This window comes from Rosa chinensis, chromosome 2 (genome assembly GCF_002994745.2).
Source record: "Rosa chinensis cultivar Old Blush chromosome 2, RchiOBHm-V2, whole genome shotgun sequence".
Taxonomy (NCBI): Eukaryota; Viridiplantae; Streptophyta; class Magnoliopsida; order Rosales; family Rosaceae; genus Rosa; species Rosa chinensis.
Genome location: NC_037089.1, coordinates 32,713,990 through 32,741,258, shown reverse-complemented (window position 1 = coordinate 32,741,258; position 27,269 = coordinate 32,713,990). Strand labels below are relative to the sequence as shown.

Sequence of the window (27,269 nt, the reverse complement as noted above, 5' to 3'; positions counted from 1 at the left end):
AAATCACATCTGAAAATCACTCTGTTCTTCTCTTCTTATTTATGAATGTAACATATAACTCATTCCTCACTAATAATCTGTGCTTGTCTACTAGAACAAATCCTGTTTGCAGCATGAAGTGGTATAACCAACTATCTTATTCTGCAGCTTAGATATTCCTTTCTGATGTCTAGTTCTTGATCAGATTCACAGGATTTTCTAAGCCTAGAGTTGTCTTGAATTGTTTGCAGTGTAGGTCTTTTCCCCGTTGCTGTTACTTTTTTCATTACATGGTGGTTCATCCAGTTTGTTGATGGGTTCTTCAGTCCACTCTATGAGCAGCTTGGCATTGAGATCTTCGGTAAGTTATGAATGTATAATTAGTGATCTTTGTTGAAAACCAGCTTTAAAAAGTGAGGCAAACAGCCAAAATTGTTGCTTTCTATAGTTGATACAATTTTTTTTTTTGGCGGTTGTATAACTTTTGGTGATGCCACTCTTTGAGGACCGCAAAGTGGGGTAGTTTTATTGAGAACGTCAATTTTGATTTTGAGGTAGCAAGGTTGGCAAGATAATACAAAGGTTTTGGAAAGTGCAGGGAAGATTACGTGGTCACTGAGCATTTGCTTGTCCACTGGGATAGAAACAATTTGATATATGACCTCATAGTTCAAGTCCAGATGTGCTTAACGGTGAAGCAAATGCAGTTAATGATGGAGCTTCAGTCTCGTAGGAATGTCTGTGGTTGCATTAAATCTGAAGAGCTTAAGTTGTAATGCCAAGTAGATAACAGACCCAGTGCAGAAATGCTATGATGATTTAATGCCAAATGGGATTTAGACAGTGGCTTGTGTGGGAAATATTAGCTTTTAATGAGTGCCCACGTCATAAGTCAAATGATGTTCATGAAAAACCGTGTTTATCTGTTAAAACAGTAATGCACATTCGAGTTCTCTACATCTTTCTCTAACTATCTAGATTAGTCTAGAACTTGTTCAAATACTTGGTCTAGATTAATCCATAATGATCATGTAATCAAATGTCTAGAGAGTTTCAGTGTTGTGTATAAATGTGTGGTTAACAACTAACCACATTAAGTAATGTCGGTGGAATGGTAAGCCACAATGTCGGCTTACAATATATATACTAGCAAAAGTTACCCGCGCGCTGCTGTGGGAGTTATGATTGCCGGCGAAGGAGTGTTGATTGTTTGTGAATAAAAGGAGTTGAAAGTGAATGTATGGTAAAGAGGATTGCCTAGATGTTGAATGGGTGTCTTGTTGTTATGAGTCTATTTAGGCACATATTTTGTGCAGTTGAGGTTAAAATTTCAGAAATGAAGGGGCAAGACTGATAAAGCAGAGAGATTAATATTAATTTTAAGAACAGAGTAGCAAATAAATATCTGGTTTCAAGTTCATGTTCTTTGAACATTTACATTCAGACAAACGCTGAGTTTAGTCTGAGGGGGCCTGGCATTGGTGAATTGCGTTTAAAGTTGTTACATGAAATGTATGTTCAATGGAAGAAACGTAGATCGAAGATAACGTTCTTGTTGTATTGAAAGGATTTCTGCTTCTGCAATTGTTGCTCTAGCCAGTGCTAAAGTTGATGGTGGCAAGTTTAAAAGCTTTTGTGACAACTTTCCCTATTCTATACGTGAGCCTTATTATCATGGAAGGACCTGCCTGAAACAAAGAAGAAAATAGTTGGGGAAATAAAGTTTCTGTACAGAACGTTCATATCAATGAAAACAAAATTGGATGCAAAAGCACACAAACCTTCTGTACAGGACGTTCACATGTTCGACCTCAAAATCCTGATAACCACGATATTCGTTCAATTGAAATACTTTTTGGAAGCAGGTACCATGATGTTCTTCTTCAGGGGAATCAGCAGCTATGAATAGTTTCCTCTTTTGACCAGGTGTAAATGCATGGTCAATTGGTTGCCAGGTGAGAGAGGGATTAAGATGGATGTCCAAAATTATGACCTGTGAAGCACGTAGTAAGGATAAACGCTCTCCGCATGCCCTGATTGATCCAAAGGAGAATTGTTAGCAACTAACAACAGGGATAGAGGCAAAAAACAATGAAAACCAGAAGCAATTGTAAAAAGAATATCTCTTTTGAAGTTAGGTATATTTAACTTAGCATGATTGCCCCCGCATTGCCATCGCAGTTATGACGACAATATAGAAGAGCTTTGCTTATCAGCATTAGAGAGAGAACAAAGTAATCAAACTTGATGAATTATGAAAATCACAGTGGAACAGCTTGACTGCAAAGTTTAGATTTTGAGGTTGACCTGATCAGATTTTGCTAAAATGTGGCATGTGTAAAAAAGCTTGATTTTGTAAAATTTAAAGAAATATGTTTTTATCACTTGGCAATATCACAGATTACTTAGCCATATTGAAATTGGCCGTATCACTTAATGAAAGAGTGGAAGACTGGTCAATCTGTTTTTTTTTTTTTTGGTTGGACAAAGTCAACAAACTTGATGAATTTGCACAGATGATAGTTTAAATGTTTGTACTTGAAATAGTATTCTGGTGCAGGCAGTCTGTATTGGTAGTTTAAATGTTTATATTGCATATTCGCAACTCAATCTTAGAAACTTACCAGAACATGCAAAGCACTGTAGTGTTTGGTGGAGTATGCTTTGACCGGTGTTCGTGTAAGCAGATCACTCATAAATGGTTCTATCTGCTATTGTCAAGAACCGTTCCATCTAAGGCATCCAGCAAAATATTGGTAGAATTCATTCATAATCATAGCTAAATTTTGCTGGCTGGATGGCTTGGATGGATTGGCACAACAATCTCACCATATTCACCTGGTAAAATTCAAAATGGATACCTGAATGCAGAAGAATAATAAAACTCAATCAAAACCACGATTTTATGCAATAAAAATAATAAAGAAACTGAAAACTGCCTATGGATCTTGAAGTGAAATTTAAGTTGTTTGACACAGTTCTAGGAGCACCGTTTTAAATGTTGTCAATGCACAGTTTTGGAACCTCTGAATGTATAAATATATGTAACTACTCAATTTGACAGCACAATAGCAAATAGATACTTGGACTGTAGACAGTTAAACTATCTGACAGCACACTGTTCCCCAAATCTGTAAAGTGAAATAGAAACATCAAAAACCAAATACTCACACACAAACAAAAGACGAAAAACACACTGTACATAAAGAAAACAAAGGACTAATATAACTAAAATTCAAAATGCATACCTGAATGCAAATAAAAGACGAAGACAATACTGAACAGCAGACCAAGGAACAGCGACAAACCAATGATACACAAACTTCTTTGCATGAAATTTGCAAAAAGTGAACAACACTGCAACAAAATCATAGAATTAATCACATATATAAATTCAAACTAAATGATATATCTCCTTACTGTAAGACTTCAAAAAAGGAGTTCACATGCAAAATTAAAAACATTCCTGAGCTATTTCTCGAGATTGAAAGCTCTCAGAGCTGTGGATCTGTGAGGAAGCTCATACCTTTTATGAAAAATACCAGATTTCCAAAGCCTTTTGAAACCAATTAAACCTTACAAAACTGCAAAACCATAAGATCTTATCATATTTCATCTTCAAAGTAACAGATAAACACGCATAAACAATAAATTTAAATTACAATAATCACAATTGGCTCTTCGCAACAAGTAAACGTTCTACAAATCACAGTAAATGATATTGAAACAAAAACAACTGCCTTTTCGCAACAGGTAAACATTGTAGAGATCACAGTAAATCATATTGGAACAAAATAAAAATCCCCCAAACAGAAATTAGAAATCAGAAAGAGTCTATTCATCCTTTTAAACTATTTTCTTGACACAAACAGAAAAAGATTAAAAAATCCCACCAATATAAACTTAGTTACTGCACACAAATGCAACCATTGAAGTGCGATTTTTATTTTTTAAAATTTTGACTGGGAATTTGTGTAAGGATTTTAGAGGTGGCAGGTATTGACTGAAAAAATGGGTGATTTGCATGACCTAAATATACTGCCTTGATCAGTTGAATTTGCATTTTTTTTGTGTTTCTTTTTCAAAACAACAACCTAGTATCAGACAAATCACAGGAAATCATATTCGAACAAAATGAAAATCCGACCACGCATATACATTTTCATCCAGGTTTACCAATTACTGATGGAACACAGTTTCTTAGCTATAGAAATTAAAGACAGTCTATTCAATCTTTTCAGCATTTTTCTTCAGACAGAGAGAAAAAGATGAAGAAGTCGCACAAAACTAACCTTAGTTACTTTCCGACCCATCTATTTTCAGCAAAATCTTCCTGTGTCCAGAAACGCGCAACCAAGCCCTTTTTTTCCAATCTTGATGCAACTCCGTCAATTGCAAAGCTGACAATGATCATCTTATCAGAAAAAACCAAAGGCCAAAAACGACATTTCAACCCTCACGAATGGCAGCCTCATAATATCCCACAAACGTGAGGTCAATATCGATTGTTTACTGTACTTAGAACAGTGTAAGAGTGCATCCACGCTTAATATATGTTTAATTAAAACAACCTCCTCAATTTTAACTCCTTCTCCCAAACCCTTGCTCCCAAAACTAAAGTCCTAAACACATTGTCCTAGCCCACTACTACTAAAACTTCCGCCCCAAATTACAACAGTGGTATCAAAGCCACAAATTCTAACAGTAGGATCAGAGCTTGCTTCGATCAAATTTGGGGCGTTGATTTGTGTCTTCCACCATGTCTTCCTCCACCTCCAACCAAACATCTATTCCTCTTCCCATCTTCAAGGGAGAACACTATGAGTTTTGGAGTATCAAGATGAGAACCTTCTTCATGTCTCAAGATCTATGGGACATAGTAGAGAAATGATTCTCGACTCCAGAAAATCCGACGGTGGAGCAATTGTGGCAAGAGAAGAAAGAAAAACTAAGAGATGCTAGTGCTTTTTTTGCCATTCAACAAGCAGTGGACGATACAAATTTTTCAAGAATCATGGGAGCTACCACATCAAAAGAAGCTTGGGATCGACTAAAGGAGGAGTTTCAAGGGACGGCAAAGGTACGTTCTGTTAAACTACAAACAATGAGGAGAGACTTAGAAAATTTAAAAATGAAAGATTTTGAAATCGTTAAAGATTACTATTCCTGGTTAAAGAAAATAGTAAATCAATAAAGAGCCTATGGTGAAAATATTAGTGAGACTAGAGTAGTTGAAAAAAAATACTCATTAGCCTCACTGAAAAATATGACCCAATAGTAACTTCCATCGAACATTTGAAAGACATATCGAATCTTTCGGTGACAGAATTGATAGGCTCTTTAGAAGCTTATGAGAAAAGATTGAGTAGTCGGAATGAAAGTCCTATAGAAAGTGCATTCCGATCTAAACTCAATATTCGATCTCAGAAAAATGAAAAAGAAAATAACTTTGAAGAATTTTCTAGAGGAGGAGATAGACCCAAATATTGGGCAAACAAAAAAGATATAAAGGAGAAAAGAAATTATTCTCCATGTGGAATTTACCACAAAAAAATAATCATCGAGAAATAGATTGTTGGTTTAAGGGAAAACCAAAATGCCGAAATTGCAACAAGTTTGGTCATACCGAGGAAACTGTTTCCTCAAGAAAAATCACCGAGCAGACTTTTAAGAAGAAAATGAGCAAGATGAGAATCTCTTCTGTGCATGTCACTCGGCAATTGAAGAGAAAAACAAGAAGTGGTACTTGGATAGCGGCTCCAGCAATCACATGTCAGGAGACAAAACCATTTTCTCCAAACTTAATATTTCACAAAAGTCTCAAGTGAAACTAGGAAATAGAGAAATGGTGAAAACTAAAGGAAAAGGTACGATTTCCATCCCGACTAATTTAGGAACTAAAAAGATTAATGATGTTCTATTAGTTTCTAGCTTGGAGCATAATCTCCTAAGTGTCGGACAAATGATGGAAAATGGTTATGCTATATTATTTCATGGAGACTTCTGCAGAATATTTGACAAGAAAAGATTGTTGATATTCAAAATAAAGATGAAAAATAGAAATTTTCCAATTCAATGGCAACAAATGGTCATGAAAGCAGAAGTCAAGAAGAAAAATATTGGCCTAGAGAAAAAGCAGCCAAGGAATCCACCACGTCAAGGAAATAAAGAAGGAAATTCAAATCCTTCAAAGTCTAAAAGATGTGAAGTTGCGATGAAGAACAAAGCCGGAGAAAGGCTAAAGAAAGCAAGAGTGAAAACACCTTCGCCAAGGTACTTCCAAGAACGAGACTTGAATCACTACGAGATTGCTCGAAGTATCACCAATGTGCATTAAGGAGGAGTGTTAAAACAGTAATACACATTGGAATTCTCTAAATCTTTCTCTAACTATCTAGATTAGTCTAGAACTTGTTCAAGTACTTGGTCTAGATTAATCCATAATGATCATGTAATCAAATGTCTAGAGAGTTATAGTGTATAAATGTGTGGTTAATAACTAACCACATTAAATAATGTCGGAATAAGAATGTATTTGAGAGAATGATGAGATAATTTTATTCTTCTCATAAGGAGGTATTTATATACTAAGGTTACATATACTAACTAGGTAAGTGCTAATTACAATTAAAGAGATAATTACATTCCTAATTGCATACAATAAGTACATTCCTAATAAAATAAGAATATTCTAAATAGGATACATTGACTCACGCTAACACTCCCCCTCAAGTTGGAGCATACAAGTCACGGATGCCCAACTTGTCAAGTGAGTCATGGAACACCTTGGTGGAAACTCCTTTAGTCAACACATCTGCTAATTGCTCTTCAGTTGGAACAAATGGAAAGTCAATCAACTTCATGTCTAGCTTCTCCTTAATAAAATGTCTATCAACTTCCACATGCTTGGTACGTTCATGTTGTACCGGATTCTGTGATATATCGATTGCTGCCTTATTGTCACAGTGTAACTTCATGGCTTGCTTAGGTTTGAACCCTAAGTCACGCAATAAATTACGCAGCCATAGTAGCTCACAAACTCCATGAGCCATCCCTCTATACTCTGCTTCAGCACTAGACCTTGCTACCACCTTTTGCTTCTTACTTCTCCAAGTAACCAAGTTTCCCCCTACAAATGTAAAGTACCCTGAAGTAGATCTCTGGTCAGTAATACAGCCAGCCCAATCTGCATCAGTAAAACCACTCACCTCCAGGTGATTATGTTTAGAAAACATCAGACCTTTCCCTGGTGCAGTCTTTAATTATCTTAAAATTCTTACAACGGCATCCATATGAGCCTCACTTGGATTGTGCATGAACTGACTCACTACACTGACTGCATATGCTACATTTGGTCTGGTATGAGACAAGTAAATTAATCTTCCAACCAATCTTTGATATCTAGCCCTATCTGTAGAAACTTGATCAGGATACTCTGCCAACTTGTGATTTTGCTCAATAGGTGTGTCAATCGGTCTGCAATCTAACAAACTTATTTCAGTCAGAAGGTCCAGAACATACTTCCGTTGGCATAAGAAGATTCCACTTCTCCCCTTGCTACCTCAATGCCCAGAAAATACTTTAGGTCTCCAAGATCTTTCATCTCAAACTCAAAAGCCAATTGCTATTGCAGTCTTCCAATCTCATCACTATCATCACCTGTAATCACCATATCATCCACATAGATTATCAACACAGTTATCTTACCCTTCTGACGCTTGGGAAAAAGAGTGTGATCTGAGTTGCTTTGTTTATAACCAAAGCGGCGCATTGATTGAGTAAACCTCCCAAACCATGCACGAGGTGATTGCTTCAAACCATACAAGGACTTTTTCAATCTGCAAACCACATCAATATTTGCAGTAGTTTCATATCCAGGAGGAAGGCTCATGTAAACTTCTTCAGCTAAATCCCCATGAAGGAATGCATTCTTCACATCAAACTGTCGAAGTGGCCAATCTAGGTTTGCAGCTAAAGACAATAGCACCCTGATGGTATTGATCTTTGCTACAGGGGCAAACGTCTCATCATAGTCCACACCATAAGTCTGTGTGAACCGCTTGGCCACCAATCTTGCCTTGTATCTATTAATTGAACCATCTGCATTGTATTTCACTGTATAAATCCATCTACACCCCACAGTCTTCTTTCCACTTGGAAGTGGTACTAACTCCCATGTATTATTCTTCTGCAATGCTTCCATCTCTTCCTCCGTTGCCTTAGACCACTTGGGATCTCTCAAAGCATCCTGCACTTTGTTAGGAACAGATACAGCAGATATCTGGTGCACAAAAGATTCATATGACTTAGATAACCTATGGGTTGACACATAGTTGGCAACGAGATACTTTGATTTGGCACTAATGGTAGGTTCATATCTTTTTGAAGGTTTACCACGATTGACTCGATTAGGCAAAGTGTATTTGGTAGGTTCAGACTCTTCATCTTGATTAACAACATTAAGAGGATTAGACACATGTTCAGGATTTACCTCAGAATGATCTTCAAAACCTTGGGAACCTTGATCAGAGTGGGGTAATGGAGGAAGGAGAGTTGCTGTAGAAACCTCTTCATTCGATTGATCAAAAGGAACGAAAGGAACGTTAACTCGTTCTTCAGGAACGCTTGACCGTTCTTCAGGAGGTACAGGAACGACTTCAGGAACGAGAGGAACGCTCGACCGTTCTTCAGGAATGATAGGAACGATCGAATGTTCTTCAGGAATGCTCGACCGAACGGTTGAACGTTCTTCAGGAATGAGAGGAACGCTTAACTGTTCTTCAGTAACGACCGACCGTTCTTCAGAAACAATTGGAACGATCGATCGTTCTTCAACTTTTTCATCCCATTCTTCATCTTTTTCATCATCTTGGCTTCCACTGACCATCTCTTCAAAATAGCTAAACTTCTCCCCCTAAAGAGAAGTGTCGGTGGGAGAAAAATAGCAGGCATCCTCGAAGAAAGTAACATCCATAGTAACACAAAACTTTTTGTGGGAGGATGAAAACACTTATACCCTTTCTGATGAGTCCCATACCCGACAAAGACACATTTTAAAGCACGAGCCTCCAACTTAGATCGTTGGTTCTTGGGAACATGAACAAAGGCTACACACCCAAAGACTCTAGCAGGTAGATTATGAAAAGAAGGAAGGGAGACATGTGTGGAGAGTATCTCAAATGGGATTTGGCCCTGAAGGATACTAGAAGGCATACGATTGATAAGATGAGAAGCAGTTAGAATAGCTTCTCCCCACAAGTACTTGAGCATATGGGCACAAAAGAGGATGGAGCGGGCAACATCTAGGAGATGACGGTTTTTACGCTCAGACACGCCATTTTGCTCAGGTGTTTGTGGGCAAGTTGTTTGGTGGACAATGCCTTGTGCCTGGAGATAATCTTGAAACTCATGACTCATGTACTCCCCCCCATTATCTGAACGAAAGACCTTAATTTGACCATTATATTGAGTTTGAATCATGGCTTGAAAGGCTTGGAAAGCTAAGAAGACAGCAGATTTAGACTTAAGTAAAACCGCCCAGGAAACTCGAGTACAATCATCAATAAATAAAATAAACCAACACATGCCAGTAGGAGTAAGTTCACGGGAAGGTCCCCAAACATCTGAATGAATCAACTCAAAAGGGGTAGTACTTTTATTGGAAATACTTAAAGGATAACTGACACGATGGTTCTTGGCCAAGACACAAGTTTCACATCTAAGAGAAGAATCATTAATGCCCAAAAACAAAGAAGACATAGACTTTTTCATGTTACTAAATGAAGGATGTCCTAAGCGACGATACCATAACCACAGCTCACTCAACTGCTCAGAACTCGAAATCAAAGCGAAAGCCACAATGTCGGCTTCCAATATCTATATATATGTGTGTCCACTTGTAATTATGAATTAAGTAAGAAGAAGAAGCAATAAACTAAGCAGCCATTTGATCCTCTTTTTAAAGAAAGTAAAAAAAAAAAAAAAAAATTAAATGAACCAATCAATCAATAGTTGACAAGCCTCCTCTGTTTTTAATTAAACAACCTCATCTGTTTTAACTCCTTCTCCCAAACTCTTGCTCCCAGAACTAAAGTCCTAAACACATTGTCCTAGTCCACTATTACTAAAGCTTCCGCACCAAATTACAACAGTGGCATCAAAGCCACAAATTCTAACATCATCTTTCTAATGTGAAAATTTCTTAATAAAAATTTCTTGCTTTACACAGTTTGGTTTTGATTCTTTTACTGAATGATGGGAATCCCGTGTGTGTCTCAAGGCTCTTCGTTTGTGATGTAGGACTTGGATTTATCACGTCCTTACTTTTCGTATTCTTTGTTGGTGTCTTTGTTTCCTCATGGATGGGTGCCACTGTTTGCTCTCTTAGAGAATGGATTATAAAGAAAATGTCTTTTGTTAAGCATATCTACTCAGCCTCCAAACAAATTAGTTCCGCAATTTCTTCAAGTAATACTTTATTTAAATTATGTTTATGCTTGGTGACTATGCATTTTATTGCATGAAGAGAAAATGCACAAATACTTGAACACAGTAGGATGGAGTTGTACAAACCCCATGCTTATACTATATAGCACGCGCTGTCCCGGAAGTTTGTTGTACTTGTTCAACCCAAGTACCTCTGGAGTGTTCTTAACAAAGAACAACTAATTTTCAGCCAGAAAAAGTGAAAATAGGATTGTCACAATTAGAGAGAAACCACTCCCATCCTGTACATCTGTCAAGTATAAAAAATTTGAAAGTGAGAGGATCACAAATTTTCAAGATGTAAAATGCTTACTTTTGCTGGGATGCAGCATGTAGACAGAGCACATGTACTTTATTTGCAGTAACATAAAAAAACTGGAACATTAGCTCCAACCTTCATTTGAGACTTATTACATTCTATTAATGACTTCCGTCATGCAGAAAATTTTGATAGTCTGTTAACTGTTTGAAGTGTTTAAGTACATTGTGAATATATTTTAGCAAGAAATTACTTGATAGTAATAGAAGCTAATCTACCCTGCACCTGCCATCTGAGCCCGAATAAAGTTAAATTGAATGGTATTATTAGAACAATGTAATTTCAGCAATATGCTTTGTTTTAGATTTTGGGCTGAGAGCTTCATTTCCCTTGCAGACCAAAATACCACAGCTTTTAAAGAGGTAGCAATTATTCGTGACCCACGCGCGTGTTGGCGAATATGCTTTTGGGTTTATTACATCAACCGTTACCTTCAGGTTCTCATCTTTATGTTTCTATCCATTTGTTTCCTGTCTAAAATAGTCTTGTGGTTGATATTCTGTATTTCAAAATTCAAATCATAGAGTTAAATTTATTTGCTCAAATACGTCTGACTTTTCAATTCATTTAGAATGAAATAAGAATAAAAATACTTTAAGAAACAAGCAGTGGTTTAGAAATTGTTATGAAAGGCCCTAAAACGCCTAAATGTTACCCATGTCAAAGCTGTTGGGCATTGATTGATGTGGTTGTTCCATCTTCGGTATAGAAGGTCGTTGAAGATGTATTCTCATCCTCAACATCTGTAGAATATTGTTGGGTATATGGGACCAATGATCTACCCTGGGAATATCCCAGCTGCCGAACTTTAAATCCCTTCCTTGCTGATATATTTCTAGTAGAAGTTGGTGGATACGTGGGCCTTGAAAGCAGGAGATAAATATGTCCGTACTTTGTATATCATTTGGTTCTACTTTTCTTCCTATTTCTTATATGGTAATACGATTTCATCTGGATACTTGAGACTAATATGGTAATAGGATTTCATACTATTTGGTTCTCGCTTTATTATTCTGTATACAGTTTGCCTGCAAAGAAATGTTTTCCTACATTAGGAGGATCTGTTTCCTTTACTCCAACTAAAAAAATTACTTTGGGCTTGGGGTTTTTGACCAGCCACGAAGCATGTCAAGTATTGTCTTTTAGTTTGATGTGTCAAACACTTGCTAATAGTTGGTTTTCTCTCTCTCTTTTCTTCTTTCTTTTCCTTTCAGAGAGATAACGAAGATGAAGAGTTATGTAGTGTTTTTGTCCCAACAAATCATCTATATATAGGTGATATATTTCTCGTTAACTCCAAAGATATCATAAGACCAAATCTGTCTATCCGAGAAGGCATAGGTATGTTTTATTTTTCTTCAATTTACCAAATCGTTGTATTGTGACCATATTGTTTCTTTGTTTATTGATTTTTTTTAGGGCACATGAGGAATGATTGATTTAATCATATACAGTGATCTAGATTGCAATGCTATTTACTATTATGCTTGGCTCTCACAAGGGATGGTTTAATTGGTAAAGACCCATGCTGTTGGTAGCATACAAGGGTGGAACTGGGAAAAATTTAAGGGGAGGGCAAAAGCAGCATAGGCCCTTAAATTTTTGCTTTCAAGAAACTACCTGAGCTGAGTATTCCTTGTGGGTGGTTTCACCCTTGACAACATAGACCCTTAATACAGCTCTTCTAGAGCACTTTAGGCTGCCATGACTTCCATGTTCTTGTTGTAGACGGTTGAGCTCTCTGCACTCTAGGTTTGCCCATATGAAATAGTGGGCAAAACAGTTTCTTCAATACTTATAAAACTAAAAATTAGATAGGGTATGGCTATTGCCACCCAATTAATTCCTTTTCACACCCTACAACAACTTTTTTTATTATAAACTACCAATTCTATCCTCTCAATATAATTAGTAGGATTAATTTCAGTTTACCTACTCCAACTTTAACTCAATCTTCATGTTAGTCCTTGTTCTTTTAATTTCATCAAGATTATCCCTATACTCCTAATTTTAATAAACCGTGTCCAATTTTTCAAATTTCATCCAAATCTACCGTTAAGTAATGATGTGGCAGGAGACATAATTCAAAAAAATTTCTAATGAGCCCACATGAAGGGCTAAAATGGACAATTGCACTAATTCTTCCTCAACGACGCATTTGCCTTCTCTGTTCTTGTTCAAAATTAAACTCAACCGTGTCTTTCTGAACCCACCACGCCTCTTGGATTTCCCATCGCATATTTCTGAACCAACATCAAAGTCAAGCCATTTTTGGCTACTAGGTTTTTGTTCATATGGAGTTTGAGGAGAGAGAAAGTAAATCTAGGATTCTCTCTCTCCTCCACCACTAGTCTCTAGCACCACCGTGACTCACCTCCACCACCATCGTGCTCACGGCTCCGTCAAGTCGAGCCTGACCTCCATGACATCCGACGACGCCCCGAGTTAAACTCACGCGTCGACACCCAGACTTTATTTGGACACCCAAATCTCCTCTATGTACGCGACCTTCCTCTTCGCTCATCTAGCTCCTGCAGAGAACCGTCAAGAGCTCCTCCCTTCTCCTGTTAATCAAATATTCAAGCCTCACATTTCTGGATTCATGTGTGAGAGAGAGAGAGTTGAGGTGAGAGAGAAAGCTCTACAAGACAAAGAGAGAAATTTGCCTCCTCTATTCTCGGTGGGAGTTGGTAGAATCTATTGGTATTAGAGTGTGGTCATGTCCATTTGGGTTATGAAATTTTTAGTGAATTGCCAATTCTCTTCATGACAAAGTTTCTAATTGGGGTTTTTGGCTTCTATTCTTGAGAATTTAGTTCATCTCAATTCTAGATTTTTCTGAATTTGTTATTTCAAGTTATGGGTGGAAGGGGATTTTTGAATTTGTTCATGTGAGAATTGGGTATTTGAATTACAAGTAATTTGTGTTTATCATGGCAATTTGATGGACTCTCATCTTCAAACTTGTACTATTTGAAGACATCTGATCTCCTATATGTTCTTGAAATTGAATCTTACTGAGAAAAATAGTTTCGGTAAACAACTATTATTATTGTTATTATTATTTTCAACTATGCTTTTGAGTATATATGCATACTTGAATAATAGAAAGAAAGTCACTGTCGTGCACAAGGCGAACATCATGAAGCTTGCAGAAGGTTTGTTCTTGGAGGCAAACTAAGTTAATCTGGATAGACTCAGGTCGGGTACTAATCTTGTCTTCTTCTTGCTCTCCGAGCTTTGTGGTTCCTTCCCACACTGGATAGCAACCCATCAGGCAATTAAAAACCCCTGCTTCCCAACATTGTAACTTTCAAGGAGTAATATCGAAATTTAACATTCTCTCTCCTACCACGTCAATTTAGATGGAGTTTGGAAAATTGGACACGGCTGATTAAAATTAGGAGTATAGAGGTGATCTTGATGAAATTAAAAGAACAAGGACTAACATGAATATTGAGCTAAAGTTGGAGTAGGTAAACTGAAATTAATCCTAATTAGTAAAACTAAAGAAAATAGCAGTAAATTGTTTCAGAGAGACTCATCCACAGCACCGTCGTCTTCACACCCCTCCCGTCCACAACCCTGCCGTCTTCACACCCCTCCTGCCCCTCTCTCCCCTCAATTCACTTGGTAATTGAATGTTAATTGGATCACCATGTAAATAATCTATTCTGATTGTCAAGGAAGTGTAAGAAGCACATCTTCAAATCCAATGTGACTTAAAAGAAAAAAAAAATTGGGTTGAATTGGTTTTAGGTTTAAAAAATGAAACTTGATATTAAGAATCAATGATGATGTCGAAAAGGCTACAGAGGGAGGATAAAGAGAGAAAGAAAAAGAGAGGGAAGAGAGAACTATAGAGAATGAGAGAGGTGCGCCTGGACTCTGATGACAGCGGCGGTGGAGGCTGGCCGAGAAGTCGTAGCATGATTTTTTACTTTTTATTTTATTTCTTTTGGTTTTTTCTCATTTTGTGCTAATTGTAATATGGGGGCAAAATTGGGAGTTTATGACAAAAAAGTTAAATGTAGGGGGTGGAAATGAATTAATAGGGGGAAATAGCCTCACCCATTTAGATAGTGTATAGATGTAATTTTTGATGATGTCTAGAGAGGTTCCATTACATTTCCAGTTTCTCCCTTTAGAGAAATCTAAAGCATGTCATGATTTTAGATATACTCTTTTTACCAGTTCATATAGTTGTGCTAAGTAGTTATTATATAGGTAGTTGCCCTTAATAGAGGCACATTTGAGTTGGTTTGTGTACTGGCAAAAGGGAATTCATCAATATAACGGTTTTCTATTATCTCAATAATGCAGAGATCATTGTTTCTGGGGATATGACAATGCCCCAAATCATTTCTCCTCAAGAAAGGGTTACCCAACAGAGTGATAAAATTCCTTTGAACAGAATAAAGTGATGTCATCAAACAAGAGACGGTCCTGGTAAGATTATAATTCTTTCCTTGTTTGCCAAGATGTATCGAGCATCAAAGTCTTCTCAGTGCGCAGGAACTATGAGATTTGGTTGTTCATAATAGTAGGCTTTATGATGAAATAGTATGCCTCTTTTGATTTTGTAGTGATGCTCACATTTGGAAGTGCATTTGTATACCATTTAATTATGCATCTGTGTTCATTTCTAGAACCAAATGATTCTTTAGTATATATAAATTTATTGAGTCGTTCAATTACGATGGGTACACTTCTGCATCTTGTTCATGATGTGATAATTAATTGTTAGCCATTGAAGTTTGTAATTATAGTTTATGGTGCTTTTGGTTGCTGGCTTTGAGCGTCTGGCATAACATCCAACTGCTAAAAATCCTGCAATTAGCACCTCTAGAAAATCAACACGGATGTCAAGAAAACTGTGTAGATGTTCTTGCAAATGCTCAGATTCAGTTGGAAGCAACTCAAGATTTCAAGCCTCTTCCATTTTTCAGAGGAGAGTTGCGATTTTTATTTATTAATTTTTTTTCATTGTGCACCTAATATTGTTTCACCATAGTGCATTATTGGAAATATGATTGACCTGCATTGGGCAACATAATTCCCGCTGGATAGATCATGGGATGAAAATAAGCACTAAAAAGGAAAGAAGGAAAAAGATTACTATGCTGAATTGAATCTGCCCTCCCACTTAGAAGGCAAGCTTTTCCTGGTGTTACTCAACTAAGATAGGTTCCATGGTGGGTGGTCACAGATGGTGGGCATTGTTTTTCATGTGACCATTGATCATTGTAATCTAGTGTTCAGATATTCTGAAGCCTTCAAGACAAACCCAAACTCTTTAGGAATTTGTGCAGCAACAACCACTCCAGGTTCAATTATGGTTGTAAGAGCATCTTTAGCAGACTCTCTATTGTGGCTCCTTAGCTATTTTGGAGAGCATGTTTAGCTTTTTATCTATTTTAGCAGCTGCACCAGACTCCTAAGTGATTCTCTATTATAACTTTTAGGGCTAAATACTAGTTATTACCTCGTACTTTAGGTGCAAAATAGATTCAGTCCCTGAACTTTTAATTTAATCAAAAACACCCCTGCACTTTAATTTCTAATCCAATAAATCATTCCGTCAGTAGTCTGTGAACAAGAAGGGTTAACTCGCTGACGTGTCATGCCAACTCAGCTCTTGTTGGGCCTACATGCAAGGGAAAATCCCCAAATTAGCCCTGCCACCTCAGTTTCTTATATCTATCTTCTTCTTCTTTTTAGAACGAAATTGACATCTTTTATATTATACGAAATTGACAAAAGGTTCTGCTACTTCAGATCATTGTCCCCTGCTCATTACATTCTCGAAGCTGCTACGTCAGGCGCGGACTCCTTTTCGGTTTCAGAGCATGTGGCTTCAACATCAAGATTTCATACCAATGGTTAGAGACTTCTGGTGTCAACTTCAATATGCAGGCTGCCCTATGTTTGTGCTTGCTGCCAAACTCCGGGCCTTGAAAGTGTTTTTGAAAAATTGGAACAAAACTACTTTTGGTGATGTCAATCAAAGAGTGGAAGACACTAAAGCGGCATTAGATGATATTCAACGTGAAATCTCTATCCAGGGTCCATCTTCTGAGTTGTTCCATCGCGAGGGGATTGCCAATTCAAACTACCTTTTAGCTCTCTCCATGCAAGACAATTTCCTCCGTCATAAAGCTCGGGTTCGGTGGCTAGCTGATGGTGACCGGAATACCTCCTTTCTCCATAACATGATCAAGGTACGAAGATTACAAAAGCCTTTGGTGTCTATTAGGGTTGGAAATGTGTTACTTCAGGACCCGGATTTAATTGAGAGCCATGTGGTTCAGCATTACACTGATGCTTTCACTAAGGACCCTGGCATTGTTGATACGGGTCTAGTGGAAAGGGTGATTTCCAATGTTGTCCCTTTGGAGGAGAATTCTTCACTTACTGCTATCCCTAGTTCCGAGGAAATTGCAGAAACGGTCTTGGAGATGGATGGTTTTAGTGCCCCAGGGCCAGATGGTTTTGGAGGATGTTTCTTTCAACGTTGTTGGGGTGTGGTTGCTAATGATGTGATTGCAGCGGTTCAATCTTTCTTTGCTTCGGGTTGTATTGCACCAAATTTTAATTCCAGTCTTATTATTCTGATTCTAAAGAAAGAGGATGCAGAAGGGCTTACTGACTTTAGACCTCTGGCTCTCGCAAACTTTGTCTTTAAGGTGATCACCAAAATCCTTGCTGATCGATTAAGCCCAGTGGCTATGAGAATTGTGTCACCAAGCCAGAGTGCATTTATCAAGGGAAGATCTATTGCTGATTCCATCATTTTGACATCGGAGTGTATGAACTTATTGGACAGGAAGTGTGCGGGGGGAAATGTTGCTATTAAACTGGATATCAGTAAGGCTTTTGATACCTTAGATTTGGAGTTTTTACTCAGGGTTCTGAGCTCCTTCGGCTTTTGCTCTACCTTCGTGACTTGGATTCACAACATCCTTCTTTCAGCTAGACTTTCTGTGTCAGTGAATGGGACTCCTTGTGGATTCTTCAGTTGTTCTAGAGGAGTTCGGCAAGGAGACCCACTATCCCCTCTGCTCTTTTGCCTTGCAGAAGAAGTTCTCAGCAGGGGCTTATCCAGACTAGTTAGCAGGGGTAAAATTAGGTGTATTGCTGCCCCTAAAAAGCTTCATCCTCCTTCTAATGTCCTGTATGCAGATGATGTGATGATATTCATGCAAGGGAATTCTAGCGGGTTACGGTCGCTGAACAAATTTCTTCAGGAATATGCAGCGAACTCAGGTCAGGTGGTTAATAAAGCCAAATCATCTGTTTATTTGGGAAGGCATGCCAGACCCAGGGCGTCAGTGATTAAACGTATTCTTGGCATCAGAGAAGGTAATGTGCCTTTCAACTACTTGGGGGTTTCGATATTTTTTGGGAGTCCCAGGGCATCATATTTCAGGGCCATCGCAGACCGGGCAAGATGCAAATTGAGTGCTTGGAAGGGCATGCAGCTTTCACAGGCAGCGCGTCTGCAACTTATTTCTTCCGTCATCCAAAGTCTACTTGTTTATAGCTTTAATGTTTACCATTGGCCACGTGCTTTGCTAAAAAAAGTTCAGTCTTGGATGCGCAACTTTTATTGGTCTGGGGACCCTCTTAGAAAGGGAGCTGCTTTGATTTCTTGGAAGACCTGTTGTCTGCCTAAGGATTGTGGAGGGCTTGGATTAAAAAATATTTTCACTTTGAACAGAGCTCTTCTTCTTCGGAGATGCTGGGATATGGTGACAGGTTCTTCCGATTCTTCGATATTTCTGCGGGATAGATTCTTAAAGAAGAATTTAGACACGTTCTCTTATTATCAAAGATCATCTATTTGGACCGGCTTGAAGAAGTTGTGGCCAACTCTGGTTTCTAACCTGAGATGGCAAGTGGGTGATGGCAGGAGCATCCATTTCTGGAAAGACAATTGGCTTGGAGGTTCGTTGGTGGATAGCTTGAATATCAATCCTTCTTTCTGGCCTTATCTTCGTGACCGCGTTTGTGACTATATTGTGCAGCAACGTTGGGTTCTGCCAAATGAGTTCCTTGAGAATTTTCCAGAAGTTTCAGAAGACATTCTAAAGACTGAAATTCCAGCTATTGACATGGATGACACTGTCCTTTGGCCTACTACCTCTGCCGGATCCCTGAATACGGCAGCAACTTATTCTTTTCTCACTGGTCCTAGTACATCACTTGAGTGGGGTAAGGCTATTTGGCACAAAGCGGTGCAACCCCGGAAAAGCATTGTATGTTGGAAGGTTTTCCATCTTAAGATCATGGTTGACGAGGTACTGCAGAGAAGAGGTAAGATCCTTTGCTCCCAATGCTCTTTTTGCTGCTATAATGTGGAATCGGTCTCTCACCTATTTCTAAACTGTCCTTCGCTTGGGGAGTTGTGGACATGGTTGTTTGATATATTTCGACTGCAGCTCTCAGTTGGATTAACCTTACAGGGAATTTTTGACTCGAATATGATGAACCAATTACCGGTGGCTTCTAAATTATTATGGAGGCTAGCAGTTTGCAATATATTTTGGTGCATTTGGACTGAACGGAACAAAATAAGGTTTGATGGCAGGGTTTTTGAATTCCGGAGATTTAAACAGTTCTTCATTAATTCTTTTAAGGAATCGGCGATGTGCTACTTTGCTCCTTGTGGTCGGATTGGTACTGCAGCCCCGGTTTATTCTTTGCTGGGAATTTCTCCACTTAGAGCGCGGGCCCCAAAGTTTACCCCTGTGGTTTGGGAGTCTCCGCCTCCAGGATGGATCAAGGCGAACACGGATGGGTCTTTTTTAGATCCTGCTAGAGCTGGCTTTGGCGGAGTATTTAGGGATTCAGATGGTCTCTTCCTGGGAGGATTTTCTTATAATGCTGCTGTCCCAAGTGCTATTGATGCTGAGGTTCTAGTAGTTATTGAAGCAGTGGAGGTGGCAATGGTTAGACGTTGGACTCATGTTTGGTTGGAAACTGATTCTGCTTTGGTGGTGCGTTACTTCAATAAACCTGATCTGATTCCTTGGAGATGGCGTATCCCTTGGATGAACTGTTTATACAAGATTAGCCATTTTACCTTTCAGATATCGCATATATTCAGAGAAGGAAATGCATTGGCAGATAAATTTGCTCGCTATGGTGCTTTGAATATGGGGGCAGTTTGGTGGAGGAAACTCCCTACATCCTTTCTCTTAGAGTATGCTAGAGACTTGGCTTCTAGAGTTACTTTTCGCTTCTCTTAGTGCAGGCTTGTTCTTATTTATTTGTTCTGTTACACTATTAGGTCTTGGTTTCTTAATTGTTATGTTCTTATTTTGTACTGCGTGGGGTCTGTCTATTCATCCAGGGAGGTTTCGGTCTAGTCCCCCTCCCATGTTTGTATCTTGGTTCATTTTAATAAATTCCTGGCAAGGGATGGGCGGTGGGCTCCCGGTTGTTGCGGTCCCCTTCGGGGTTGTGTGGGTGCTAGTCTCCCCTTTCAGACTGCTTCAGAGGAGCTAATATCGCCTAATCCTTGCTAGTTTATTTAAAATATATATATATATATATATATATATATATATATATATATACAGATCCTATCCAGAGTGGAGCTCCGCTTTGAAAATTAACGTGTGAAGTTTGAGTTTTGGGTCACTTTTCAGTTGCACATCCATATCTCGACCGTTCAGTTTTTAGGTACTAGTGTATAGATCGTCTCTGCAAATTTTCAGCCAAAATGATGATCTTTAAGGCATTGATAATTGGCTTAAAGCTAGTACGATTCAGGTTGGATATATTCAGTCCGTCCATTGGTTTAACCGAGTTAGATACCTTAACGATCATCAATTTAGCTGAAAATTTGCAGAGATGATCTATACACTAGTACCTAAAAACTGAAAGGTCAAGATGTGGATATGCGACCGAAAAGTGACCCAAAACTCGAACTTCACACGTTAATTTCAAAGCGGAGCTCCGCTCTGGATGGGATCTGTATATATATATATATATATATATATATATATATATATATATATATTATATATATATATATATCTTTGGGAGTAGAAATATTCAACTATTTGCAAATGAGAGTTGGTTCAGTTGGCAAAGGCGAACTTGAGGTGTAAATCCACACAAGTTCGATCCTTGCTACCAACAATCTCTCATTTGGTGGGCAATCTAGAAAATGTCCTGCATAATTCCATACCAATGGGATGGGCTGGGTTGGGACACTGGCAAGTTTTGTAACTCCTGTTGGGTTGAGGTCGTAGGTTTGCTCTATCCCTGATAGTGTAGGGAAACCTCCCTCTTACCTAAACTTTTTGTAACAAAATAAAAATAAAAATAAAAATATTCAACTATTTTTTGCAATCAAAAAATCCCCGATCAATAAATATTTCCAGATTGTCAGCGAGAATGCTAAGATGGAAAAGGCCCAACTGTAGGCGATGCACAAAACCAAATGATTGCAAACATGAGCTTTGGATGGTGAGATGTTTTATCCTCTCAATTTCTTCAAGATGCAACTCCTTCATACACTTGAAAGAAGATGAGATCCACGTGAAAATTCCTCTTTCCATGTATATTTGTCAACTTTAAGCATCCAATATTAGAAAAGCAAGCGGAGGGTACCGTAAGGAATACATACTGATCGATACCCCATTCCCATTGTTAAAGACTTTAAATATTGACGAATCATGAATATTGATGAATCATGAAACTATCCAAAGCATTCAACAACCTTGACCTCTTATCCAATGAAGATAAACTCGCCCTCGAAAATCCTTAAAATCCATCGGACAGAAGCAAAATGATCCAAAACCCAGACCAGAAAAGCCTTAAGATTTAAACTTTTCTCAAAACCCAGATGAGAAAAAGATTCAAGTTTCAGTTTCCCTCAAAACCCAGATTGGAAACACAAATCTGTGAATACCCAGATGGGAGAAAAGCCTTCCTTCCCCTTTTTCCAAGATACCCAGATTGTCTATGGACTTTGACGGGTTGCAGAGATTGGCAAAATGGGATGCTCATGGGCTCGGCGGCGGAGTCCTTCAGAAGTTCGAGGAGAACAAAGGCGAGATCTAGAGACTCCGTGGCAGCTACGAAGTGAAGCCGGAAAAGGACCATGACGGAGCAATCCTCGAGATTCCATCTGAAGAAATCCTTTGCAAATCTTAATGCTTTGACGGTGCAAGAGAAAGAACTGAGAAACAATTATACAAGCCGTTGCTCATATGGGATTATATTTCCTCAATTTCTTTCTCTCTCTTTGAATGTTTCACGGAACCAATGTTTTTCTCTTTCTTTTTTTATCTTTTCAAATTTATGGTACCAAAACATGTTTCCTATGGAAAAAGCTATTTTTCACTCCAGAAAAAATAAACTAATTGATACTAAAGAGGAAAAATGAGCCAGGGCTAATTTGGGGATTTTGCCTTGCATGTGGGCCCCACAGAAGTTGAGTTGGCATACCACATCAGCGAGTTAACACTTCTTATTCACGGAATACTAACATAATGATCTATTAGATGAGAAATAATAGTGCATAAGTGTTTTTGATGAAATTAGAAGTTTAGGGACTGAATCAATTTTGTACCTAAAGTATGAGGTAATAACTAGTATTTAGCTCTAACTTTTAGCTATCTCGCTCTTAAATATAGAGAGCGGGATGAAGGTTTTCTATAATTTAAAATATTCATTTTTAAGTTATTTTATGTAATTTATAAATACATTTAAACTATTTAATATTCATTTTAAAAAATAATATAAATTCAAAACTAGCTAAAATAGAGAGCATTGATGCCGACATAATTCTAAAGTGGCTAGCTAAAATGACTTTTTAGCTACTTTAGCTAAAATTTGACTCAAAAATGGCTAACATTGCTAAAGACGCTCTAAATCAGCTCGATACAGCTCAGGTGCGAATTGAGTTCGACTAGATTTTAGCATGTTTGAGCTGGGCTTGCAATATGACACAAGCCAAGTTTGAGCTGTAGTACATTCTGCTCGTGAGCATCTCGTATTTAGTTACAAGATAGCTCAAATTAAGCTTGAGCTTGACTACCAGATGCTTTTCTATATAGTTTTTGTTACACAATTAATAATAAAATAATAAAAGGCATTTATAAGGTAATCATTTCTATAGTAATAAAAAATTAATACTAAACCTTTGCTTAACGCACAAGCTAGGTTTTAGAGGGAGCCTCAGTCTTTATCGAGCTTCAACTATAGTTCATGTTACATAATTTATGGAATTAGCATCTCCAGTACTAGCACTGGGGTCTCCACTGGTATAGTTACTTCTATTCAACAGAAATCCAGGTATTCTTGGTGAAGGAAGAGCTGAATCGTTGCCTAACACAGACAAATTTTTTGACATGGTTGGCCGGTCATTTGCGTACTCTTGCACGCACAGGAGCGCGATTTGAATGCACCGTTGAACTTCACTTATGGGGTAGGATTCACCCAAAGATGTATCGATGATTTCCAAGGCTCGGCCTTCATTCCACAATTCCCAAACCTGAAAACCATTTACAACTGAGGATCAAGTTAATTAACAAAACTAATTGAGTAGGTTCATGAAGCCGTGATTTATGATTGTGAAAATAGCTAGACTTAGCTTGTATGCTTACATGTCCAACCAAATTTGAGTCAGGATTATCACAGTAGTAATCAGTGTTCTTTCTACCAATAACGATTTCTAGCAGCAAAACACCGAAACTGTATACATCCGACTTCACTGAAAATAGTCCTTTCATTGCATACTCTGGTGACATGTAACCACTATGACAACATAAAGGAAAGTGATTATTAAGCAAACTTCTTTCATTATATAGTCAACCAAATATGTTGTCTTTGGATTGTGTACTTGGTGAGGTTGTGTTTTCAAATTGATTACATTCATTTAGCTTGTGGTCATAACATTGAGGAAATGAAATAACTCATGAATAATTAGGACTGAAAATTAAGTATGATATAGATCAAATTGGAGGAAACTTACTATGTTCCAACCACGCGATTTGTATTTGCTTCAATTTGGTTTGCTTCGAATATTCTAGCCACACCAAAATCTGCAATTTTGGGGTTCATATCATAATCCAGTAGAATATTGCTGGCCTTTAGGTCTCTGTGGATGATTCTTAATCTCGAATCTTGATGAAGATACAAGATCCCTCTAGCAATGCCAAAGATAATCTCCAAGCGTCTTGTCCAATCCAGAGATGTTCTTTTCATTTCATCTGGAATATCGTTTTAGATTATATAACTTTCTTGCTTGCTTTAACTTAATTTATGGTACTACAGCAAGAGGAAGACATACTGAAAATGAATGAGTCCAGGCTTTTGTTAGGCATGTATTCATAGATTAGCATTTTCTCTTTATCTTGAATGCAATAGCCTAAGATTCTCACAAGGTTCCTGTGTTGAAGTTTTGCAATCAGCACAACTTCATTCTTAAACTCTTCATTTCCCTGGCCAGAATTTTTGCTTAGTCTTTTCACGGCTATTTCTGTTCCACTAGAAAGCACTCCCTGAAATGAAAATTCAAAACCTTACTTATTGTACCAGAAACTACTAGTATAATAATTCATATTCAGCCCTTGATAATGCATTTACATAGTGCATTCAGAAAAGAGTGAATAACAATCTGAGTTGGAGTTGATTGAGACACTAATTGAGGACAACTACCTTATAAACGGGGCCGAATCCGCCTTCTCCAAGCCTGTTTGAATAAGAGAAATTGTTTGTGGTTGCAGATATGGTGCTTCGATCAAAGAAAGGTATATCCGACTTTAATCTGCTATCATCGGGATCTGTTTTACTAGAAAAATCTTCCAAGTAGACTGAAGGTGTGATCACACCAAATGAAAATAGATTTTGTCTTTCCGTACCTGTCAACAATTAAAGAAACCAAGAATTTCAAGTTAACTATTGGTTTTTCTTAAAGCAGCTTGAAATTCTTGCATTTAAGTTTAGTGTGCTATAAGGTACAAATTGAGCAAAATTGATCGACAATAAAAACTGAAAATTTCATCTTGGTAAATCAACCTGTTGACATATAGTGACTTACCTTTTCTCTTCATCTTTGTGGACCAATATGCGATAGAGATCACAACAAAGAACACTAAAATAGATGTTATCATAATTGCCAGCTTTCCCTTCTTGCTAAGAGAACCATTCTTTGCATGTTTAGCTACCCACATATATGGCAAAAAATTAACAGCATGTACTTAAGAAAATGACTAACAATAGATTAAAAATTTACCTTCTACTATGATATATGAAACCAATTTTACATTTGAACGAAGGAGAAGGAAGAATTACCTAATTCAATTGAATCAACTCGAACATATAAATCTTGATTGACATTCGTGTATGTCCTTGTATCCATCAAGTCCCCGTACCATGTCACGCATCCATTCCTTTCTTGCGGGTCACCTGCACTCGAGTATGCCATGCAAGAACAATTCCTTATGCATTCCTTTTCACATTCTTTCAGACCCATGGTCAAGTTTACCTGCGCAGTAGATGAGTCTGGTGCCTTTACTGATGACACCTTCACGAACCCTTCTCCGTTTTTACACACAGATGCTCCTTTTTTCCTCACACATCCATCCGAGCCATCTCTCAAGTACCATGCACGGAGCAACTTAGGTTCAAACCCAGGTAGGCATGTACACTCGAACTCATCCGCATTGTAAGGGTCACAGTTGCTATTTGGACCACACTTTCCATAGTCGTCACATAGTTCTGCCGGGGCATGCCAGTACTTGTTCCATTGGTGATCCTGATCTTGCCACTTGGACCGTTCGATGATTCCCGATTCATCAAGCACCATCCTTGAGAAGATTGAGTCGTCCTTAATGCCAGTCATGATGGATAGCTCATCTTGATTGTTCACAAAACTAGTGTTGAAGATGAAATTACGAGTCATTTCGGGGATACCACTCCATCTGTGTCCGATCCAAGATCCGGCCCGCCATCGAGGAACTTGACCGCTGTACAAAAACAGCTGCGGAAACCCATCCGGATCAATCCTATATGAGAAATTCCCGGTTCCCGGATCATCTTGGGACTTCCAAGAAGTTAGGAACCGGTTCAGCCCGGATCGCCGGTTCAGCCCAATTTTCATAAAGGGAAGCATTGTATTTGAGGGATAATCAAACTGTTCCCACAGGCTCCGGCCATTCTCAAACAAAACGAAGTTACCTGTATCCAACAGCTTGGCCATGGAGTTTTTTGAAGAAGAGAGAGTAACATTAGCTGACCAAAGGGGGAGTTTTCTGTCCTTTCCATATATGACAAGGCCTCCATCTGCCTCGATCACTAGAAGTCCAGAGGAATCATTGACAGGGTTGTCTCTATTTGCTACCCAAACAATGGTATGCTCTAGAACTTAATTTGTTATACCATACTCCAACGTAACGTTTGCCATAATTTCCAGGGCTGAAGAACCCTAATGCAAAGTGTTTCCTACTTGAGACTAAAACGTCGCCATCTTTGATGGTTTGGTTTGGAGTAATGGAATCATTGGAAATGCAAGAGGGGAGAGAAAGAAGGAAGATGAGCAATGCAATGATCATAGACCATTGAATAGAATTCATGGTTGGGTTTCTAGTTTTATAACTCAGTGACGCTGAGATCGATTGGGGGGGGGGTAGCTGAGATCTTAAATGCTATAAATATTGAGGAAAGACTCTGATCGAGGAATTTTCCTATTGTCTTTTTTGAGTCAATTTCATTCCCAGCTGGATTGACTTATAATTTGAACTACTGAAATTTTCCTATTGTCTTGTATGAGTCAATTTCATTCCCAGCTGTATTACGTATAGTTGAAGGAATCTTATTTTCCATAACGTCTTTGATGGTTTGGTTTGGAGTAATGGAATCAATGGAAATGCAAGAGGGGAGATAAAGACGCAGGAAGATGAGCAATGCAGTGATGATAGACCATTGATTAGAATTCATGGTTAGGTTTCTACCTCAGTGACTCTGATGTGGGGGGAGTTGCTGAGATCTTAATATTGAGGAAAGACTCTGATTGAGGGATTTTCCTATTTTCTTGTAGGAGCCAATTTCATTCCTAGCTAGATTGACTTCGAGAAGTCCGGTCGTTTTATGTATTACGTATAGTTGAAGGAATCTAGCTATTTGTTAATCTTACTTTTCAAACCCTAAAATGTTAATTTCTTTGACGATTTTATTTTCAGGGAATCATCGACCTCTTTGAGAGTCGAAGGCATTGACAGAGCTCAAGATCGAGCCAAGGTACTATCTTTTCTTAATTTTCTTTTTTCTTTTGTTTTTTTCCCCAGTTTGCTTTGTTTCAGTTTACACCGACTCCATGAATTTCTATGGCAGATATATGAGAAAGCTAAGAAGTTTGCTTATCAGAGTGGGGCAAAGGTGGCTTTTGTTTATGGTGGGCCACCGATGGCTCAGTAGGTTTGTGTCTCTTTTCCAGCGGTTATGTGGTTCAAAAGTGATGAAAAACAAA

The 27,269-nt window shown here is 38.2% G+C and overlaps 2 protein-coding genes, 1 long non-coding RNA gene and 1 pseudogene across 6 annotated transcripts; 2 read left to right on the top strand and 2 right to left on the bottom strand.

Annotated features, from left to right (window-relative positions):
- The first annotated feature begins 113 nt into the window (after window positions 1-113).
- Window positions 114-15,463, top strand: LOC112184153 (annotated as a pseudogene).
- Window positions 1,384-5,495, bottom strand: LOC112187794. Of its 2 annotated transcripts, XR_005807137.1 has the most exons (7): window positions 4,272-5,495; window positions 3,506-3,563; window positions 3,228-3,336; window positions 2,970-3,110; window positions 2,604-2,840; window positions 1,761-2,012; window positions 1,384-1,667 (listed from the first exon to the last, which is right to left on the bottom strand). It is a non-coding gene; the product is annotated as an uncharacterized LOC112187794 (long non-coding RNA). The 2 variants fall into 2 exon arrangements; XR_002931227.2 differs by lacking the exon at window positions 2,970-3,110 and having other exon boundaries at window positions 4,272-5,487.
- A 1,199-nt stretch (window positions 15,464-16,662) lies between the features above and the next one.
- LOC112184152 lies at window positions 16,663-20,034 on the top strand. Its single transcript, XM_024322428.1, has one exon. The coding sequence runs from the start codon at window positions 16,663-16,665 to the stop codon at window positions 20,032-20,034; it is 3,372 nt and encodes a 1,123-aa protein (XP_024178196.1).
- A 2,863-nt stretch (window positions 20,035-22,897) lies between these two features.
- On the bottom strand, window positions 22,898-26,200 carry LOC112184151 (G-type lectin S-receptor-like serine/threonine-protein kinase At1g11410). 3 transcript variants are annotated; one of them, XM_040514986.1, is made up of 7 exons: window positions 25,097-26,200; window positions 24,843-24,965; window positions 24,461-24,663; window positions 24,093-24,303; window positions 23,775-24,012; window positions 23,407-23,557; window positions 22,898-23,294 (listed from the first exon to the last, which is right to left on the bottom strand). In XM_040514986.1, the coding sequence occupies exons 1-7, from the start codon at window positions 26,001-26,003 to the stop codon at window positions 23,007-23,009; spliced, it is 2,121 nt and encodes a 706-aa protein (XP_040370920.1). In that variant the 5' UTR covers window positions 26,004-26,200; the 3' UTR covers window positions 22,898-23,006. The 3 variants fall into 3 exon arrangements, with proteins under 3 accessions (XP_040370920.1, XP_040370921.1, XP_040370922.1); XM_040514987.1 differs by having other exon boundaries at window positions 24,461-24,585; window positions 25,097-26,199; XM_040514988.1 differs by lacking the exon at window positions 24,843-24,965 and having other exon boundaries at window positions 25,097-26,198.
- Window positions 26,201-27,269: the final 1,069 nt, after the last annotated feature.